General features: G+C 37.0%; 2 protein-coding genes across 55 annotated transcripts in view; one reads left to right on the top strand and one right to left on the bottom strand.

Moving 5' to 3' along the window:
- The window catches only part of DNAJB4 (DnaJ heat shock protein family (Hsp40) member B4), a 45,187-nt gene extending 33,421 nt beyond the window's left edge, over positions 1 to 11,766 (bottom strand). For 2 of the 5 annotated variants that reach the window (XM_086390735.1, XM_086390733.1), the window contains exon 1: positions 10,363 to 10,482. The gene's annotated coding sequence lies outside the window, so the exon portion shown is untranslated. Of the gene's footprint in view, positions 1 to 10,362; positions 10,483 to 10,687 lie in introns of those variants that run through there. The other 3 variants (XM_086390736.1, XM_086390734.1, XM_086390737.1) reach the window with 3 other exon arrangements.
- The window catches only part of FUBP1 (far upstream element binding protein 1), a 33,040-nt gene continuing 21,366 nt past the window's right edge, over positions 10,870 to 22,543 (top strand). For 14 of the 50 annotated variants that reach the window (XR_015160308.1, XR_015160300.1, XR_015160304.1 and 11 more), the window contains exons 1-9: positions 10,870 to 11,094; positions 16,993 to 17,083; positions 17,909 to 17,971; positions 18,790 to 18,828; positions 19,796 to 19,835; positions 20,293 to 20,345; positions 20,438 to 20,509; positions 20,634 to 20,691; positions 22,359 to 22,521. Coding sequence is in view for 21 of the 50 variants with exons in the window: in XM_086390705.1 (XP_086246831.1) it covers positions 10,975 to 11,094; positions 16,993 to 17,083; positions 17,909 to 17,971; positions 18,790 to 18,828; positions 19,796 to 19,835; positions 20,293 to 20,345; positions 20,438 to 20,509; positions 20,634 to 20,691; positions 22,359 to 22,521 (699 nt within the window). In the remaining 29 variants the exon portion in view is untranslated. Of the gene's footprint in view, positions 11,095 to 13,942; positions 14,583 to 16,992; positions 17,084 to 17,908; positions 17,972 to 18,789; positions 18,829 to 19,795; positions 19,836 to 20,292; positions 20,346 to 20,437; positions 20,510 to 20,633; positions 20,692 to 22,358; positions 22,522 to 22,543 lie in introns of those variants that run through there. The other 36 variants (XR_015160317.1, XR_015160311.1, XR_015160315.1 and 33 more) reach the window with 8 other exon arrangements.

Here is a 22,543-nt window from a genome sequence, read left to right as displayed (position 1 = left end):
TTGTCTATTTAGTTCACTACTGTATCTCTGACACCTAGAACAATGCCCAGCATTTTGACTAAACCGAATAAATTAATAGATTAATAAGTAGCCACTAGATGCCAGATACTACATTCATCTCAAAAGTAAATACGACATTTCCTGCCCTTAAAGAGTATACCATTTAAAGGTTCTAACTAAAATAAAATTTCTTGATCTTTACTTATATCAGAGTACAGTTTAAAAAGCAAGTTGTTAAGACTCAAAGTAATATCTATCCTGGATAAAAGGAATTCACTGTAGACTTCATATGTTTTTAAATTTAGAAAATAAACTACCATTCTATCTTGAAAAGTTAGTATTTCTATCATTAGGTACTATAATATATAATGTTATAAAGAATATTATAGTTAAGTTACAGGAAAATAGTAATTTCAGATACTTTTAAAGATTTTATTCCTTATTTTCCTTCTCCAGTCCTTTAAAAGTACATTTTTTAAAAAATGAAGTGAGAATATCAGTTAATATGAAGCAACATAAAAGAACAAACAGAATCAGAAGGCAAATTCCAAAGAGATCACTGCTATAAATAGAGATGTGGAAATGTCAGGACAGAGAAGCAAAGTTCCACTAAAAACAACAACAAAATTGTATGCCAAATGAGTTTTATATCTCATACCCACACATCTTCAGTTAAGGACTTCACCGGCAAAGATTCTCCATCTTCTAATTATCTTAAAAAGTAAATGTGAGTAAAGGCAGATGTCCTAATTTTAAAAACCAAGATGTTTTTGGTTCTGCACAGATTCTTCTTTCCATTGTACCTAAAAAGCAGAAAACCTCTATCTGAAACTTAACCCAATCACTGCTGCTTCGAAAGAGAAGTTATTTCATGTAATAAGCAGCACTGGATAGGAATCTAGTCTTGCAATTAATTCTGTCACTTTGTACACAGCACTCAAGTAGTCTGGGTCACAATTTCCTCCACTATAAAATGAAAGAAATGGACTAGATGATTCTCAACATCTTTCTAAGTTCTTAGAAAAAGTTTGAGTGAAGATGCTGTTCAGCACTATTTAGCCTCAAGGGGCCCCAACATTCATAATCATATTCAACAATTTGTTTTTAGCTCTGGCTTGGCAGGAAAATTATAAGAATTATTATTACACATAAAACTCAATTCAATAAGTATTTAGGCTTCTACCAGCAGAAAAGTGTAAGCCAGATGGGGCAAGCCAAAGAATAAGATGCAGTCCTTAACCACAGCCCTCTCTTATGCAGAGGGGAAACTAGATAGGATAAGATCTCTGAATTCAGAACATTTACTACAGTCTATCTGGGGAAACAAATTTTAATTCAGCCTCCTCACGCAAATACTTATTAAATACTTTTTTGTATAAAAGTCAGTTTTCAAACTATGATGAACGTAAGAATCTAAGATGCTTTTTTCTTTTTGGCCATGCCCCATGGCTTGTGGGATCTTAGTTCCCTAACCAGGTATTGAACAGGCCAGTATCAAGTCCTAACCACTGAACTGCCAGGGAATTTCCTTAAGATGCTAATTTTTTAAAATGTGTATTTCCCAAAAATATAAGTCACTAGGTCCAGATGGGGCTCAGGTATCCACATTTTTCAAAAAGCTGATAGGGTTTAGAAACAGAAAATGTTTCTAGAGCTTGAATTCTTAAGATTATATGCCTGTAACAACCAGAGGGCAAATTGCAAGGCATTAAAAATAAGCAGAAGTCTGATGGAGCACGTAGACTTTGTATTCCCGTGGTTCTCTAGTGTGGGCTGCACTTTAAAAATCAACATTTTTACAGTTTTTACAGATACAGATATAGACCAGTTAAATCAGAATCTCTGGGAGTGGTAGTTGGGGCTCAGCCCTAACATTTAAAAAAAAATCTCCTGTAATCAATTGCAGACGACCACCGAATTAAAGACAAGATCATTGGAATTGGTCCTGAAGAGTCTTAACAGTCTAGTTAGTGATACGTACTACAAATACATAAACCCCTTGAACAATATATTTGAAAAATAACACAGCATCATCAAATATACAGGTGTATACACACACACACACATATACACACACACACCATAAAGCACTATGTTCTTTAGTAAGATATATTACTAATCCACCAATGCAATCAGCAATACAGAAAAACAAGCTTCTATAACATACAACACATGTTCTTTAAATTCTGTAAGTAATCTAAATATTTTTATTACCTTACATTAAGAGCTGCCTTCCCATGAAGAATTTTAGCCTACATCTTGATAAAAACTAACGCAAATATTTTAAAAATCCAAGTAAGAAATGACAACTTGTGACTCATACCCTAGAAATTAAGAGAGATACATTTCATTACTTGACTTTTTAATAGATTCTTTTTTTTCCAAGTCAGGCTGCCTGAGTTCAAATCTCAGCCCTAACATTTATTAACATGTAACCTTGGGCAAGTTAGTTAACTCATCTGTACCCCAGTAAAATGGAGATATTAATAGCACCTACCTCATAAAGGCATTGTACAGATAAATGAATTAAACATATGTAAAGCACTTAGAGGTGCCTTCCCAGGTAGCTCAGCAGTGAAAAATCTGTACACGGCAGACATGGGTTTGATCCCTAGATAGGGAAGATCCCCGGAGGAGGACATGGCAACCCACTCCAGTATTCTTGCCTGGAGAATCCCATGGAATGAGGAGCCTGGTGGACTACTGTCCAAAGGGTCACAAACAGTGGGGCATGACTGAAGTGACTGACCATGCACCCATGCAAAGCACTTAGAAGAGTGCCCAGTATATAGCACTTTAGAGTGTGTTTTGCAGTAAAGACACAGGAAAAGACATAGTCCTTACTATCATAAACCTTACAATATAGTGAAATGTAAGTAAACAATAAATGATATTATGGTATTATTACCATGACATGGTACATGAGAACAAATAGGAATCTTTAAATTTTAGAGTTTTATACAGGTTTTTTGGAAAAATGGAAAATTTTCAACAGACAACAGTGAAATAAGAGGTGAGGAAGTGTTCCTGACAAAGAGAAAGATATGGGTAAAGGCCCAGGGCTCTGCAGTTAAGAATAGGTGGGAATGACAAGGATGGCAAAAGGCTGGATTTATGGCAAATAAATGGTCATCAGCAAAATCCTAGAGGATCTGTCAATCCGCTAACAGCCTTTCAATCAAGACATGCTATTAAATCTGACATCCAAATCAGAGAAGAAATTTCTAAAAACTGAGGGTGAGATGATACTTCTGAGAGAGAAAACAAAAATCACTATGTAAAAACATATGACTTAAAATTTTTTTTTTACTTTTCAAAAACAGATTAAACTGTTCTCTCTTTTTAGTATGCTGGTAAAAGGAAGAAGTTATGTGACTTACCAAAGGGCACATGGGTTGGACCTGAGTCTAGATAGATCCTCTCGGACCAAGTCCAGAGTTCTTTTCACTACATGAAGCTGCCTCCAATTTCAGACACTAGTCAAAACGTGGTTCTCCTCAAAGTTCCCAAGTTACCTTTGTGTTAACAACTTTGTCCTTTAAAATAAAAGTATTTCCTGATTCCATTCACACAGTCTGAAATAGTATCCTACAAACTCAATCAGAAAGGATACACAAGTCATTAAGACCAATAATCAAATACCCTAAAACAACATTAACCATCAAATACCTTAAAATAACACTGTGGACCACTTATTTCAGTTTGAATTGGCCACTTTCTTCCTCATATCTAACCTGAATCTGTTGTGACTGTGCACTCAGAAAGTACAGGCCCGGTTCCAATGACACAGATCAGAAGTTATCAGATCCTTTTGGCTAAGAGTTGTTTGGATGTAGGTGATGGATAATAAAAGTGAGGCAAGAAGTCTACAATTTTGCCACTCAAACACCTATCCAAAAAGCCATAAAGGACTGTTTTTCTTCAGGAGCTATAAAAATCTGTTAATATTTCACACAGATTTAACAAATTCAATAGTGGAAAGACTTTTATAAGCTTAAAAACACTGAATTTGTTTCATTCTAAGCACAAAATATGAAGTATTAATTTCTATGTTGACAGTGACTATAAAATATAATTCAGCTGAACAATTAGCCAATCTCTTAAAGCACAATAAACAAGTTTTAGATTATTAGCTATTATACACCCATTTTTAAGATGATTTACATTAGGCAAAGGGAAATGAACTTACTAAAGAAAAGTCTGATTTCATAAATTATAATGAAATTATCTACAGCTTCAGTTCAGTTCAGTCGCTCAGTCGTGTCCGACTCTTTGCAACCTCATGAATTGCAGCACGCCAGGCCTCCCTGTCCATCACCAACTCCCAGAGTTCACTCAGACTCACGTCCATCGAGTCAGTGATGCCATCCAGCCATCTCATCCTCTGTCGTCCCCTTCTCCTCCTGCCCCCAATCCCTCCCAGCATCAGAGTCTTTTCCAATGAGTCAACTCTTCGCATGAGGTGGCCAAAGTACTGGAGTTTCAGCTTCAGCATCATTCCCTCCAAAGAAATCCCAGGGCTGATCTCCTTCAGAATGGACTAATTGGATCTCCTTGCAGTCCAAGGGACTCTCAAGAGTCTTCTCCAACACCACAGTTCAAAAGCATCAATTCTTCGGCGCTCAGCCTTCTTCACAGTCCAACTCTCACATCCATACATGACCACTGGAAAAACCATAGCCTTGACTAGACGGACCTTTGTTGGCAAAGTAATGTCTCTGCTTTTGAATATGCTATCTAGGTTGGTCATAACTTTCCTTCCAAGGAGTAAGCATCTTTTAATTTCATGGCTGCAGTCACCATCTGCAGTGATTTTGGAGCCCAGAAAAATAAAGTCTGACACTGTTTCCACTGTTTCCCCATCTATTTCCCATGAAGTGATGGGACCAGATGCCATGATCTTCATTTTCTGAATGTTGAGCTTTAAGCCAACTTTTTCACTCTCCACTTTCACTTTCATCAAGAGGCTTCTTAGTTCCTCTTCACTTTCTGCCAAAAGGGTGGTGTCATCTGCATATCTGAGGTTATTGATATTTCTCCCGACAATCTTGATTCCAGCTTGTGCTTCTTCCAGTCCAGCGTTTCTCATGATGTACTCTGCATAGAAGTTAAATAAGCAGGGTGACAACATATTGCCTTGATGTACTCCTTTTCCTATTTGGAACCAGTCTGTTCTTCCATGTCCAGTTCTAACTGTTGCTTCCTGACCTGCATATAGATTTCTCAAGAGGCAGGTCAGGTGGCCTGGTATTCCCATCTCTTTCAGAATTTTCCACAGTTTATTGTGATCCACACAGTCAAAGGCTTTGGCATAGTCAATAAAGCAGAAATAGTTGTGTTTTTCTGCAACTCTCTTGCTTTTTCCATGATCCAGCGGATGTTGGCAATTTGATCTCTGGTTCCTCTGCCTTTTCTAAAACCAGCTTGAACATCAGGAAGTTCATGGTTACAAGCAAAGTACAAGTGAGTTTGAAGACTGAGTAGATCCAGAACTAACTCACATATAACCAAGTCAAAAGTCATTGGTTATAGTTTTCCACAAGTCAGTTGCTATTTCAGGATCCTGGCTTTTACAAAAACTAAGATTTGAACATAGATGTTTAATCCAAAAAGTGTATAGAAGTTGCATACCATGGATCATCCTTTCCTATTTATGAAATGTGCTGACGTGTGTTCAGTGGCTTAAGGTCAGTGTGCATGCTAAATCACTTCAGTAGTATCTGAATCTTTGCAACCTCATGGCCTCTAGGCTTCCAGGCTCCTCTGTCCATGGGATTTTCAGGCAAGTACAATGGAGTGGGTTGACATTTCCTACTCCAGAGGATCTTCCCGACTAAGGAATAGAACCCACATCTCCTATGTCCTCTGCACTGGCAGGCGGATTCTTTAACCACTGTGCCACCTGGGAAGCCCCAATTATTAAATACCAGAAGACAAATTCTACATTTAATAATGCCAATTTCCATTTGATAGTATTTCCTGGTTTCTGAAGTGCTCACAGTGGTATCTCATTTGAGGATACCAACACAGATTATGATCCTCATGTAGATGAGAAATCTGAGACACAGAGGCTAAGTTCACTTGACCAAGATAACAGAGTCAACCAAAATGTGGAAGTGGATTTTTTTCAATATTCATTCATTCAACAAATATGTAAGCCTACATGTTAGGAACTAGTCAATGGTAGAGACAGACAAAGTCCTTGCTATACAGGAGTTAACATTCTAATAGAAGAGAGACAATAAACAAGTTAACACCTACAACATAATACAATTTTCAATCAATTCTATAAAGAGAACATGGTAATTGGAGAGCAACTGCAAAATGGCACAACCAGAGGTCAGAGATGGTCTAAGGTGACATCTAAGCTGAGACCCAAATGACGAGGACAATTCATCCATGTGAAGGTCCGTAAGAACATCTGAATCAGGTAAAGGAAAATGCAAATATAAAACTCTAGAGGCAGGAATGATCTTGGGCAGCCAGGTGGCTCAAGTGTTTAGATAGTAGCCTGATCATATGGAGCCCATAGGCCATTCCAGGAGATAGGATTTAAAGTACAGCAGGAAAGACATAGGTAAGACTATCTGACTGATGTTTTAAATAAAGCTTTTAAGCCCCTATATGAAGAAACAATTATAATACAATTAGGTACAGGCAACTTTGAGCTTCAAAAGTACTGTTAATGGTCTGTTTCTTGGAGACTCTTCTTGGAAAGTGGATGAACAGGTGCTTGTTACTTTTGAGAACTTACGTATATAACTATATACTTCGCTGTACAAAATTTCATAATTTTTAAAAGTAAACTGAAGAAATGTTAAGGGTAGAAGCAGAAAATCTAAATGCTACTATAACAGCCCAGGACTGTGGTGATGGTAACTCAGGAGCAGTGGAGGTAAAAAGTAGTGGCATGTAGAAGGATGGTAAATACATCTTCTTGAAGGAAAATCAGGGACGGCTATTAAGGCTAACCGGTGGTCAGGAAATGGCAACCCACTCCAGTGTTCTTGCCTGGAGAATCCCAAGGACAGGGGAGCCTGGTGGGCTGCCATCTATGGAGTCGTACAGAGTCAGACACGACTGAAGCGACTTAGAAGCAGCAGCAGTGGTCCTCACTGTGGAGTGATTTTGCCTCCCAGGGGACAGCTACAGTATCTAGACACATTTCTGGTTGTCATAATTGGTATGGGGGGGTATGTGCTTCTGGCGTCCATGGGTAGAGGCCAAGGATGCTGCTAAACATACTACAATGCACAGTAGTGCTACAAAGCAAAGCATCTGGTCATAAAGTGTCAACAGTGCTGAGGCTGAGAAATCCTGGTCTTGACTGATTTCAAATGGTGTCCATCCTAGAATATCCATAAAAAAAAAAAAAAATATCCATACTTCCAGAAGACTTCACCAAAAAAAAAAAAAAAACCTAGAAATGGAGGTCTTTAGTTATTTTTAATATTTCAGTTCAGTTCAGTCGCTCAGTCATATCTGACTCTTTGCTACCCCATGGACTGCAGCACGCCAGGCCTCCCTGTCCATTACCAACTCCCGGAATTTACTCAAACTCATATCCATTGAGTCGGTGATGCCATCCAGCCATCGCATCCTCTGTCGTCCCCTTCTCCTCCTGCCCTCAATCTTTCCCAGCATCAGGGTCTTTTCAAATGAGTCAGCTCTTTGCATCAGGTGGCTGAAGTATTGGAGCATCAGCTTTAACATCAGTCCTTCCAGTGAACCTCAGAACTGATCTCCTTTAGGATGGACTGATTGGATCTCTTTGCACTCCAAGGGACTCTCAAGAGTCTTCTCCAACACCACAGTTCAAAAGCATCAATTCTTCAGTGCTCAGCTTTCTTTATAGTCCAACTCTCACATTCATACATGACTCCTGGAAAAACCATAGCCTTGACTAGACGGACCTTTGTTGACAAAGTAATGTCTCTGCTTTTTAATATGCTGTCTACGTTGGTCATAGCTTGTCTTCCAAGGAACAAGCACCTTTTAATTTCATGACTGCAGTCACCACCTGCAGTGATTTGGAGCCCAAAAAAATAAAGTCTGCCACTGTTTCCCCATCTATTTGCCATGAAGTGATAGGACTGGATGCCATGATTTTAGTTTTCTGACTGTCGAGCTTTAAGCCAACTTTTTCACTCTCCTCTTTCACTTTCATCAAGAGGCTCTTTAGTTCTTCTTCCCTTTCTGCCATATGGGTGGTGTCATCTGCATATCTGAGGTTATTGATATTTCTCCCAGCAATCTTGATTCCAGCTTGTGTTTCATCCAGCCCAGCGTTTCTCATGATGTACTCCGCATAAAAGTTAAATAAGCAGGATGACAATATACAGCCTTGACGTACTCCTTTTCCTATTTGGAACCAGTCTGTTGTTCCATGTCCAGTTCTAACTGTTGCTCCCTAACCTCCATACAGGTTTCTCAAGAGGCAGGTCAGGTGGTCTGGTATTGCCATCTCTTTCAGAATTTTCCAGTTTGTTGTGATCCATACAGTCAAAGGCTTTGACACAGTCAATAAAGCAGAAATAGATGTTTTAATATTTAGAGATAACTAAAATTGTGGTATACATAAAATCTCTTTGGAGGTAAATTATAGCATTCTCTAACTATGTCAATAAGGACTAACTGGTGTATGTCTAATTAATAAAGTATTAAAAAATCAATTACTGACTGCCATTTATTGGGCAGACTTTCTCAAAGAACAACTGAAGAAAGTCTATTTAGCAATACCACCCAACACTGTTTTTAGATTTTCTTATCGGTTAAGCTTAAATCTGTAGCCCAACACATGCACTGCTTTTCCAAATACAAATTTCCCCTATATTGAAATAGATGACCATGCTGCACACTGAAAAAGATAATCAGAGCTGTAAGATGGTAGGAAAAGCTAATAATAAGAGAATGATGGCCCACGTGTACTGCGTGCATGTAACTGTTATCCGACTTATTTTGGGCCTTGAGCAAGTGGACACGTTAACTTCAGATGTAACAAAGACTGCAGCACATATTTCTCTCAATTACTGTAAGACTAGCAATGGAAAAAGTATGAAACTTAAAATTCAACATTCAAAAAATTAAGATCATGGCATCCGGTCCCATCACTTCATGGGAAATAGATGGGGAAAGGATGGAAACAGTGAGACTTTATTTTCTTGGGTTCCAAAATCACTGCAGACAGTGACTGCAGCCATGAAATTAAAAGACACTTGTTCCTTGGAAGAAAAGTAATGACAAACCTAAACAGCATATTAAAAAGTAGAGACATCACTTTGCCCATAAAGGTCTGTATAGTCAAAGTTATGGTTTTTCCAGCACCCATGTACGAATGTGAGAGCCGGACAATAAAAAAGAACTGATGCCTTCAGAACTGTGGTGCTGGAGAAAACTCGAGAGTCCCTTGGACAGTAAGGAGATCACATCAGTCAATCCTAAGGGGTATAATCCTGAATATTCATTGGAAGTACTGATGCTGAAGCTCCAATACTTTGGCCACCTGCTGCAAAGAGCTGACTCATTGGAAAAGACCCTGATGCTGGGAAAGATTGCAGGCAGGAGAAGGGGATGACAGAGGATGAGATGGTGGGATGGCATCACCGACTCAATAGACATGAGTTTGAGCAAACTCCTGAAGATGGTGACCCACAGGGAAGCCTGGCGTGCTGCAGGCCACGGAGTTCGAAAGAGTCAGACACGACTGAGAGACTAAACAAAAACTTTGAGAACTGATTCACTGAACACAAAATACCAAAGTTGGTAAAGTTCATTTTACCTCATTCTTTGTTACCTAAGCGGAAAAAATGGGGGCAGGGAGACAAAGACAATCATTGTAATAGACTCCTAAAGCATTGTAATGTGTCTGAAACTATTACTACTGAGTCTAAACTACTACTACTACTATTGCAGTAAATTATGCGTGACGATATGCTCCAAAAGGAAATTACCTGGTAATTGAAGATAACAGAAAATACGTAACAATAACAACCTAGTTCCCAGATGACAATAAATTACATTTGAGTTCTCACAGGTTTGGGACAGTATTTCTAAGAAGCCAAGAAGCCACAAAGAATTTGTCAAGAAATGGATGCTGTTCATAACTATAAGGACCTCAATAAAACTGGCCATGGTTACATACGACATTAGGTTACTAAGTCCGGCGAAAACTACATTTTAGGAACAATCACATTTCTAAAAAAGAAATGAGCAATCATATCGTCACAGCCTCATCCAAAATATTTACACAAAACCTTTGTAAAATCAACTCTAGAACTAAGGCCTCCAGCCTGAATTCATCCCCAATTGTGATAAAACTCCAAACTGACAGTCTAGAAGTAAAATACAGGGACACTTCACTACCCTGAAAATCAGGCCGCGTTGCCGCTAGGCCGGGCGGACGTTTTCGGCAGCATCACCTCGCGGCGGCCGGGGCGCGCTCTCTCCCAGGCGCACTCCCGGCCGCAGCGCTCTCGAGACACTGTTGCGCCGCCGTTGCGCCTGTCGACGTCACATGCTTCCCCAAGGATACAACAGAATGACCCTCGGTGGAAAATCCACCCACTCTATTCCCTGAGGCGGCGGCCAATAAGACACTACTCCATTCCTCCGGGCTTTCAAAAATTAAAGCGAACCGCAGTCGCCCCTCGAGTCTTTACCCACCACCAAAGTGGAAAAATCGTACCACCTTAGCCCAAGGATGCACAAAGAGGCGGTGCCAAAGTAAACCCCATTCTCGCGAAATATAAAGACAATTCTCGCGATGTCTCCTCGCCTTTTTCTAGCCTCACCCCCTCAAGCCAGCGCGTTGCCTCAAATCGTCGCGAGATTTTCTTCTCTTAGTCTCCGCCCCTTTACGGCACGATGGTCGCACAAGAATGCGATACAGGCTTGACGGCCGCCATTTTCTTTCTTTCTTAGCAGTTGGCTGAGAGGTCACTGGGAGGAATCGGTAGCGGCCACTGTAGTGTAGGCATGGCAGACTATTCAACAGTGCCTCCACCCTCCTCTGGCTCAGCCGGTGGCGGAGGCGGCGGTGGTGGTGGTGGAGGAGTTAACGATGCTTTCAAAGATGCACTGCAGAGAGCCCGGCAGGTAAGTCTGGACCGCGCGGCGGGATCCCGACAGCTCACGGTAATTGGCCGCTGGCGGAGTAGGCCGCTACTTCTTCGCGCGTTAGGAAGAGGAAAGAAGTGCCCTTCCGGCCTCTGAAATGTGAGAAGACTCACGTTTCTCCACGTTGGTAATAAGCTGGAATTCGGGTTTTGTATTCTTAGTGTATGAGCCACTTTGAACCCCAACGCATGCTCTGCGAAGATGGGTTTAGGTTATTCTCCCGCTTCTGCGGTACTCGCGCTTTTTTCTCCAAGGAGTTAGCATTTCCTTTTCTTCTGAGTGAACATCCACTTACATGGGATAAAGCGCGCGTAGTTTTACACAATAGTATGGAAGCTTCTAGTAATGAGTTTGGGAAAGGACTAGGACTGTAGGAGCCATAGTAAGGGAAGGGACCTGTCATTAAAGCAGTCTTTAGAGCTTCCAGCCCATTCGAACTCTCCCGCAGTTAATCTTTCGGTATCATTCACTTTCACACATTCAAGGAAGAGAATTAAGGGAGCACTAGTATCCCGGGCTGGAATCCTTCCTCAGGGCGGGATTTACGCGTGTTCTATGGCTCCTTCCCTCTTCTCAAAATGGCTTCAGGTCGTTCATACCCGAAGTTTCAGTTTGAATCTGCCTCTCAGTTCGGAGTCGTAAACTGACCAGGACTCTTTGTATTACGTAGGTGCGTACATTTGCCTTGAAGGCACTTCTTTCCCAAACGGGAGCTGTTGAAAAGAGGTTGTGCTCTAGGATTTAATTTGAACTTTACCTTCATGTAATTTTCAAATGTATTTAGTCGGTATGAATTTGTGTCTAAAGCAAAAGTAAGAATCTTTGTGATTCGATGCTTATTAGATGCTAGACATTTTTGGAATACAGTGTTAAGCTAATGGTAATCAGAAATCAATTTTGTGGTATGTTTTGATAACATTAGGAGTTCACTTCATTAACTTACTTTTTAACTAGTTGGATTAAAGGATCATTTGACTCAAAATCCTTAAATCTGTAGTGATGTAGCATACGGCTCATATTTTTATAATGTGAACACATTATAAATAAAAATGTACCTGTACTTGTTTATAACCATAAATTTTCCAGGTAGTCAACAGGGGGATACCATTAACACCAATTATTCGATTTGTTTACCTAATTTTTATTTACTGTTTTTGAACTTGTTTAAAATCGTGACTGAAACGTTAATATAATGACAGCAACACTGTTAGAGGGGTTTTTAGAGAAGACTCAACCGAAATTAATTTATTCAAGCAGCATATTGAATCAGTTTGTTCCATACACTATACTTCGATACTGGAGACTTTTTAAAATGTGTTAATTGGATTTTTTGCTTTCTAGGAAGCCATGATATAGTCAAAGAACCAAATGCAAAAGAGTAGTATCTGATAAATGCTTTCAAAGCGTAGACAAGATTTAGGCACTGTTAATTCGTCCATTTGTCCTGTAAACATTTATAGAGTTCTGCTGTGAATCAGGTACTGTACACATCACAAGGGAGTGGGGTACCCTACTGCCAAAGGACTGATATTTTAAGCAAGGCATTAAAGAATGAGAGTTTGACCAGTGGATAAAGAAGCAGCATGCACTAAGGTATGGGGGTTTGGGGGAAGATGAGAACCTGAGTGAAGTCATTGGAGATAGGGTTGGGTGGGGAAGGAGGGTGGAAAATGAGGTGAGAAAAAGTGAAGGTGGATACCAAGTTAGAATGCTTTTTTAATATAGAAATTGTCCTCAAACTATGAATTTCTTGTCCTTCAATAGAGTTTACAAGTGTCTTTGCTGTGATTTGATTATTTCTACAGAATTGATCTTAAATCTGATATTCTCAAGTTTAGCATTCGAGTTGAATTGCCCCTTCTCATGGTATTTGAGAATGCTTCCATATATATTGGTTGTAGCTGTTTGTCTGATTATTCAGGTGTGGAGTATAGGGAAAGGTGTTTGGGTTTACGGAACAAGTTAGGTTAATATTTGAACTACTTTTTTCCTTATTTATATTAAATGGATTCTGAATTGTATTTCCAAAATCTCCATCTAACCTTAAGTTTCTTTTCTTTGTCCAGAGTATTATGCTATGTTCTTTGGAAGGAAGAGGTATAAGAACAGCTTATTGCCTTCAAAGAGCTACATACTGGTGGGAAATCTATTGGCATTTCAGCTGAACAGTTCTTTGTTATGCGGGAAAGCAGAACAAATGATTAGGGTCCCTGGACCCTATCTAGTTAAAGCTAGTAGCATTTACTCCAGCTGATTGTTGCCATCTGGCAGTGAAGCTCGGTCTTTTTTCCAGAGAATTCTAATAGTTTGTTTTTTTTTTTAATGTGAAGTTTTCAGATTTTATAATACTCTGTGAGCTAAATCTAACACAGGGGCACCAAATTTCTTCTCTAGGGTTTCCAATGGTATAGTTTAGAAATTATATTTGGGTATTTCAAGCTTTATCTGTAGAGGGTGATATTGAAATTGTTTGACTAGATACTTAGTGGTCACACTGATAACAAGTTCTGTCCCTGAAACATTGGAAAATTAATGCATATCTACTTTTTTCCCCTTAAAGTTATATGAAGATAGAAGTAAATCTGAGACTGAGTAGTAGATCGTAGGTTAAGCAAGATTATCAACCCTCATCACTTCCCCTCTAAACTATTAAATTAGTCATTAGGTACTCAATTCTTTAAGTCTCTTCCTTGATAATTATGAAAGTAATTCAGACTATTATGTTTGAATAAAAAGAAAAATTTATAAAATAGAACTCTTGACTTTTTATTTACCATTATTCTCTTTCAGTGAAAACTAGCATTTGAGAGTTTTGTTTTGGGGGCTTTTTTTAGTAACATATTTTGAGATAGGATAGCAAAGCTTGATTATGATAATAAAGACTTAGGACTGTAGAGAGGGGACAATATTAATGAAGTGGCAGCCTAGTAATATTTCTAGCCTCTTCACATTTCTGGTACATGGAAACAATCCATTAGGACCTTTCCTATAGTAGGTACTCAGTATTTATTAAATTGAATGAATATATCTAATGAATTAGTGATGAAATTTTGTTTTGAAAATAATTGCATTCTTTCAAAATGTATGTCTTTGGCCAGTATAAATAAAAGGCTGTTAAAATTTTTGAACCAAACATTTGAAGTCTTGTGAACTCTGCATTGTTGAATTCTAGTGTGCTGAGTTGTTCATAGTAACTGGCAATTTATGTGGTACATACTAGGTCTCTGTGCTAAGCGTGTGTGTATTAATTCATTTAATTCCCACAATTATCCTACAAGGTAAGTGGAGAAACTATTTATCTCTTTTGTACACAGAAGATGAATGAGGCACAAAATGCTTAAGGAAATTTGGCAAGGACACAAAGCAGTAAAACCAGAATTACCACTGACCCCAAATCACGGTTGGACCCCAAAGCCTAAGGAAGCATGTAGACTGAAACTTAGGAGATAGTCATTTGGGGCATTTAGGTAATTACTTCTGAAAGTCAATCTTTTGTGTGCTATTGTTTGTGGTTTTATTGTTTTGTTCTTGAAAATGAGGTGGTATGGCTGAATCTGTTAAATTTTCTTTCAACTCCAAAATTCTTAGATTCTAGGAATAATCAATGAAGAGAGGTGGACAATGCTAAAACAGTGAAAATACAAAAAATATTTACCCTTTTGAGAAGCAAGGAGAGTCCAAATAGAACACTCGTATTTTTATTGTAAATTAAAATCAAAGAAGTTGCCTACACTTAGTTCTACTGGTCTCATAAGAATTTTATATAGCTAGAGGTTGAATTTTAAGGATTACTATTTCTCTTAAAGTAATCCTGTGAAGTAACCTAGCAAATATATACTTAACTGATCAAATAGTAGTATTTTTACTAGAAGATTTTTACTGACATTTTTAGTGACGGGGGCTTCCCAGGTGGCACTAGTGGTAAAGAACCTGCCTGCCAATGCAGGCGATGTGGGTTTGATCCCTGGGTCAGGAAGATCCCCTGGAGAAGGAAATGGCATCCCACTTCAGTATTCTTGTCTGGGAAATCCCATGGACAGAGGAGCCTGGTGGGCTGTAGTTCACGGGGTTGCAAAGAGTTGAACAGGACCAAAGCATCTAAACACAAACAATGTTTTTGTATTGGTTTGGAATTTTTGAGATATGTTAACTGGTTCTTCTGAGTGTACTTAATGATCAGTTTTCATTTGGATATTTTTAGAACTATTCAATAAATAGGAAGATATCCAATTAAGAATCCTTTTTCTATGCAGAAGTTCCTTGGAGTTCAAGGAGTGCTGCTTTGCAAACTCAGAGTATTTATAAAAGCTAATTGCAGAAGGTATTGCCAGCCTAAACTATTTCCTTCATGTATATTGTTGTTTCTCAGACCTGAAATACTTATAAATCAGTGCCCAGCAGCTAAGTTCCTTTGCAACAGTTCAGATGCTCATTGCTTTAAACTGAAGTGGAAAAACAACTTTCAGGTGTGATGAGGAAAATTTTCAGAATATTAATCATATCAAATATACAAATAAGCTTTTGAGAAAGTGAAAGATGATTAAGATAGCATCAAGAAATACATACTTCTTTTATCAAGCATTTTTATATTTAATCCTAATATGCTTTGTAGTGGGTGTTTACATTTACAGATGAGAAAAAGGGAAATCTGGGAACCCTAGGAAATATATTTGGTATATGGGAACAGATAATGTAAGTATCAGGACTTATGTGATACATTTTGAATTCAGGTTGTTATATACACTTATCCTTCACAGTTTTCTAGTTACAATGAAGCCTGAGGCACTTGGTTTAGTTCCACATCAAGATCTCTCTTTGGAAGAATTCCAGTCATCAAAAGTTTCATTTTCTCTTTAACTTTTATCATGGAAAATTTCAAACATACTCAAGATTCAAAGAATAACATCAGTACATCACCCATCTTTGGTGACTACCCCTTTAGTAATTTCCGTGGAGCTCTGTAGAAATTGGAACTTCACCATTGACTTGCTATGCCTCTTGAGATATTTTTCAGTTGTAAAATGATTATCTCATAAGCACTCTATCTCAGAATTGTTGTGGTGATTCAGTGACAAAATGAGTATAAAACGTTTATTACAGATAGTCAGTTTGGTCTGTTGGCACTCAGTAATTTTAGTTCCATTTCCTTTTTCATAGAAAAATGCCATAAATATCCCCTGGTTTTGCCTCACTTGTGAGGCTGGTATTTCTTATACAACGTTTGCCCCAGAACGTGGTTCTATAATAGACTTAGATGTACAACTTCCCAGGTTTCCCCCACACCTCCACATTTCCTTAGAAAAAGATTGTCCGGAAGAAGTATTATGCAAGTTACATATTTTAACTCAACGTATGTAAAATATTGCCATTTTATTGTATTCAGTGTAAGAATTTGGGGGATGCTTTGTATTTGTTCCACAGTTTCACTACTTAGTGTGTCTTTTACACTTGAAGTACATCTCAGTTTGGACTAGACATATCAAGTACTCACTGACCAGATGTGAGTGGCATTTTACATCTTGTTAGACAGCATAGCCTTAGCATTTCATAAGCTGTTCACAGCTGTTCTCTCTGAGCCAGCCAACACATGGTCATGGAGAAGACAGAATTAGGAGTCAGACTTTCCTCAAAGTTCTTCAGTCAGTCTTCTAAAGATTCCTGATTGATTAGTTCTTTGTTTTTATAGAGATATATCAGAAAGTTTCAGATGATAATGATTTAACTGTCTGAAGTTATTAATGATATAAATCGAATTATTTTAATTTGTCTATCAAGTTAATTTTCTTACGTGATAGATATTTAGCATATGTGAGGAAATTTAGTACTGAATAGTTAAAGCTATGATGCTGTCCTTGATGATGTGTTTTGTTTTTTAAGATTGCAGCAAAAATTGGAGGTGATGCTGGTACGTCACTGAATTCAAATGACTATGGTTATGGGGGACAAAAAAGACCTTTGGAAGATGGAGGTAAGTTATAGCCATAAATATTTTAAATTGTTTTACACAGAGTTTAGTTGAAGTGATTTTCATTGCTTTTCAAGTGTTCTTTTTTTGAAACATTGCTTTTATCATAAGGTTCCTAAAATTGTAAGGGTTATATTGGCCTCAGAAGGAGAGGGGGTAAAAAGAGACCTAAACAAGGTAGGTAAAATTTGAGTTAACCAGCCAGTTTTGTCTTAGTAGAAAACACTATGTTCCCTCTTTTAGGATTGTGCCAGATTGATAGTTTGCACAGACAACTTGTTAATATACTGAAGTAAAAGTCTAGGAAACATCTCACTGGTTTTTCTCATCATACATGAATTAATCTGAGATGCTATATTCTCATTGTTATTTGAGATTTCACTTTAAAGGTTGAAGTTGCTATATAGTTTGCTACTTTTGTGTGTTGCAGGTTATACCATTGTTACCTTTTTGTTTGCTTTAGTACCTTGTTTTGTGTTTCAGGTTTAACTCAAAATGTGGCTTAAAACAGTAGATATACAGTGCTTTGTATTTTTTTAAAAAACATAATTGTTGAAGCTTCTGAATTTAGAAGTCTGCACGTATTTTTTATTTTAGATTTGATGTATGAATTTTGATACATTTTCTTTTTGCCCTTTTATTCTTTTTTAAAGGAGGATTCTGAATGAGCTTATAGAATGTATTTGTAGCTTTTGATCAGGAGTACTTGGTTTCCTTTTATTTAAGTGTCTTTCACATTTATAGTGAGGTTTTAATATACAAAAAAAAAAATGAGCTAATGATGCTTCAGATGTTGTATGTAATGTATTCTTTTTATTTTATGTGTAGATGGCTCTTGGACAAGTCCGAGCAGTACAACACACTGGGAGGGAATGCCCTCTCCTTTTAAAGGCAGGAATTTTTATTTATTACCTGTGTTCAGTATGTAAACGTGAAATAAACCAGTGGATTCTTAAATGGACACAAATATTTCTTGGATTATGTGTCTGAATTTTTGCTGCACAACATTCTGATGTTTAATCATTTAAGTTTGAAGGGGGGAGGAGAATGTAGTACTTTGAGCTGTAGGTTGCCTATTCTAAGGTATGCATTGTATTCATGTGTGTAAAGGATGTAGATAAAGATGAAGTCATGTAGTTGTTGAGTTTCTGCTGAAGTTTATGCTGTGAAATGTTTGGTTAGGAACAGTAGAACAGTTTAGCTTGAGATTGCCTTGTAATGTGATTTTTTTTTTTTTTTTTTTTTTTTTACTTATTTTGCATAGCTTTGTGTTCATTGTCAGGTACACTCAGCTTTTGATATGTCAAAATTTCACATTTTGATAGGTTCTTTTCCTTCCAATCTTCAGTTCCTACAGTGGGAAGCATCATTAGACTTTAGCATGTGATGTTTTGCTAACTAATGGACTAAATACTTTCTTGTATCATTCTAAAGTGATTGACATACATTAAGGTCAGTGATTTGATTCAGTAAAAAAGAATTTTCTTTTAATGTCTGTGCATCTTTTAAACATGAAGAGCATGAAAGAAGTGCAGTTTTCTTTATTTCGATTCCTAAGTGTTTGGGCTGAGTTTGGTGGTTTTGGTTCAAATGATAAACCATACCCTCAGCTACTTCCATAAATGTTTATATTGGTGTTCTTGATTGGGTATGGGGGATCTGAGTCTTATATTATTGGCAAAAAATTAAAAGACTCTTTAATTTTGCAGATCAGCCAGATGCTAAGAAAGTTGCTCCTCAAAATGACTGTAAGTATTTATTTTAAATTTGGTTAAAAACTAAATTTTAATAACAGGATTTTGTTCCTATGTTCTGTGGTATCTTTGAAGTTATTTGAAGATCATAAATTTTCTTTTTGAGTGAATTTATTTGTAAAGATATACCTTCTATCTTTATAATCTTCCATTTCTGTTATGGCAGTGTATATATTATAAGATTTGGTTGCTAAATCATTTTATGTATTCAATTTGTTTTATGATTCCCAGTTTTTAATTGATAGATGTTATATTTTCTATTATGGTCTATCATTGGATATTGAATATAGTTCCCTGTACTGTACAGTAAGAACATGTTGTTTATCCATATATATGTATAGTCTGTATCTGCTAACGCCAACCTCTCACTCCATCCCTCCAACACCCCCCATCCACCAGTCACAAGTCTGTTCTCTGCCTACGAGTCTATTTCTATTTCTTGGATAGATTCATTTGTGTCATATTTTAGATTCCACATATAAGTGATATCACATGGTATTTGTCTTTCTCTTTCTGACTTCACTTAGTACGATAATATCTAGTTGCATCCATGTTCCTGTGAATGCCAATATTTCATTCTTTTTTATGGCTAATAGTATTTCACTCTGTATATATACCATATCTTCCTTTATCCATTCTTCTGTCAACAGACGTTTAAATTGTTTCCATGTCTTGGCTACTGTGAGTTGTGCTGCTCTGAACATAAGTGTTACAGTTCCATTTCTTAATCTTTGCTTAACAACACTTGAAAAAGGACATTTTTTAATGCTATTGTTAATAATGTCTGCCCTTTCGCTGAGTTTCTTGCTGACTGTTGATTTAAGTATTCTGCGTAAAATTTTATTCTTTTCAAGATGTTGTCTTATGTCGGGGAAATTGTAGAATTGCTTTAAATGATGATATTGTTAAACATCTGTCAATTTAAATAAAATAATTTTTATTTCATTTAATTTTTTGGTAGCTTTTGGAACACAGTTACCACCAATGCATCAGCAGCAAAGGTATAGTAAAATAAAAGCTTTTCTAAGAGTATTTTGCAAGTTTTAGTTGAATTCAATGTGAAATATAACCAAGTTAGTATATAGTGAATATACATGTCTTTGTGTGTGTGTGTGTGTGTGTGTGTGAATCCTTTAAAGCCCTTGACTCAAATAGATAATAGTGAATGATCAGTTTTCTTTTTGAGTGAGATACATTTATACTTTGGAAGGATGGGTGGAATTAGCCACCCTTTGGAAAAACTAAAGTGATTAAAATAACTTAAAATGATACTTCTGAACTGTACCCCAAGTGCTTTTTTAGCTACATAGGCCTCATATTTTGACTTTTGAGTATTTTAAGTGTGTGCCTACAAACTTAGTTTAAGCTCTTAGAAGCTGTTAGATTTCTATGTTTATTTTTATTTGTAAACAAATTATGTTTCTTCGAAGAAAAATGTTAGTTTCTGTCATTTCTTAGCAGGTCTGTAATGACAGAAGAATACAAAGTTCCAGATGGAATGGTTGGATTTAGTAAGTAATCTAATTTTTTTGACGCTTTGAAAAGACATAGTCAAAATATACTTTAAAACCTTTCAGCAAATAATTTTCTTTTTTCTTACTAGTAATTGGCAGAGGAGGTGAACAGATCTCACGCATACAACAGGAATCTGGATGTAAAATACAGATAGCTCCTGGTAATGTTATTCTCTTGCTGTAATTTTCAAAGTCACAAGAAAACTAGCATATTTAAAGTTGTTAGTGAAAATGATGCTGTTACTCTTTTCTTGGCCTAAGATTTTTGTTTGTTTTTAATTGTAGATAGTGGTGGCCTTCCAGAAAGGTCTTGTATGTTAACTGGAACACCCGAGTCTGTCCAGTAAGTATGAAAATCATGTTCCAGTCCCTCCTTCCTGAAGCATGTTATCCCTGCAATTGAACCAACTTTTCTTGTGCACTATTACTTTTCCCCTTTTCTAGAAAATTCCTAATAGCACATAAACATGCTTAAAAAAATCCCTTTATCTGAACATAAAACCATCTTTGAACCCCACATTTCTATTTTTCAGGACTCTTTTACCAAAAAATTTGAAAGGTGGTCACTGCTTGAATCTTCAGCCTTGATTTCTTTCCCTAATTCCAGATGTATATATCCTGTTGCTTCCTCAGTATATTCTACACTTGGATGTCTTTTAAACATATCAAAGTTTAGCTTGTTAAAAACAGAATCATTGTTTTTCCAGTCCATACTTTGACTTGTCTAATTCATTTCATTTCATTGTATGACAACTGTTCTAATACTTTATCTTTCTTTAATGACCTATTTATCCATAAGCAACTCTTGGTCATTTTATCTTTCATAATTTATTTAGAATTCAGCCTCTTCTTGTCACCTTCCATGTCACCTTAATTCTGGTACCATTTGCCTGTATTACTGCAAGGTGTTTCTGTTTTTTGTTGTTGTTGTGTTGTTTGTTTTTTTTTTTTTTTTTTTTAGCTTTGTCCAATTATAGTACAGCCATACTGATCCTTTTAAAATGTGAGTCAATTCATATAGTACTTTGTTCAAAACCCTTTAATGCTTTCCCATTTACAGTAGAAGTCAGTGTCTTTATCATGGCTCAGGTTCCCTGCCACCTTTCTTACTGCATATTTTGCTATTCTCCCAGCTCTGTTCTAGTAGCCTCTTTTCTGTTTAGCCTCTTCTCTATTTTTTCAGGACACCAAGAATACTTCTCATTTGAATCCTTTGTATTTCCTAGTTCTTCTCCCTGGGATGTTTTTCCCCCAGATGTTTTCATAGTCACTCCTGTACTTAATTCAGGTCTTGGCTTAAATGTCTCCTTATCAGTAAAGTTTTTGTTTATTTTCATTTATTTACTTTTTGATCACTACTATGCAGCTGCCCGGATCTTAGTTGCTTGACCAGAGATTGGACTCATGCCCCACTGCAGTGGAAGTGCAGAGTCCTAACTACTGGACTGCCAAGGAATTCCTCATTCATCTATTTTACATAAAATAGCATCCCTTCACACACACATACAATCTGTCCTTCTTATCTTGCTTTAATATTCTTTATAGCACTTAACAGATGAGTTATTTATTTAACCTTCTGTGTTTACTTATTTAATAAAGTTAAGCCACATCAACACATACCTTAACTGTTATTTCAGTGCTGTAACTCCAACCTAGAATAGTACCTTGCATATATAGTTGACATATTTAAATTATTTGTTGAATGAATAAATAAATTTTAACATGAGTAACCAAAGTAAAGTTTTAAAAATAAATGCATCATTTAATTTTTGGATGAATGAGCTTTATTCTGAGATAACTTTAGAAGTAGGGTATGTCTTCTTGGAAGTTTCATACTGTTCTCAAAAATATTGAAGATTATATACCTGGAAAATTTATTGCATGGTTTCAGTTTTTTATATTGATGATATTTTCTTTGAATTTTTAAAATTTACTTTTAGGCCACCTAAATCTGAATTGGGATGGACGAAATACCTGATTATTTTGTATTGACTATTAATTTGTTAACAGATCAGCAAAACGGTTACTGGACCAGATTGTTGAAAAAGGAAGACCAGCCCCTGGCTTCCATCATGGTGATGGACCAGGAAATGCAGTTCAAGAAATCATGATTCCAGCTAGCAAAGCAGGATTAGTAATTGGAAAAGGGGGAGAGACTATTAAACAACTTCAGGTATTACTATTTAAAATGATTA

The sequence above is a fragment of the Bos grunniens genome, chromosome 3 (assembly GCF_055505025.1).
Source record: "Bos grunniens cultivar Pamir isolate PY7600 chromosome 3, Bosgru_T2T1.0, whole genome shotgun sequence".
In the NCBI taxonomy this organism is placed as follows: Eukaryota; Metazoa; Chordata; class Mammalia; order Artiodactyla; family Bovidae; genus Bos; species Bos grunniens.
Note: the sequence above shows the minus strand (reverse complement) of the source record. Positions and strands in the feature narration are given on the sequence as shown.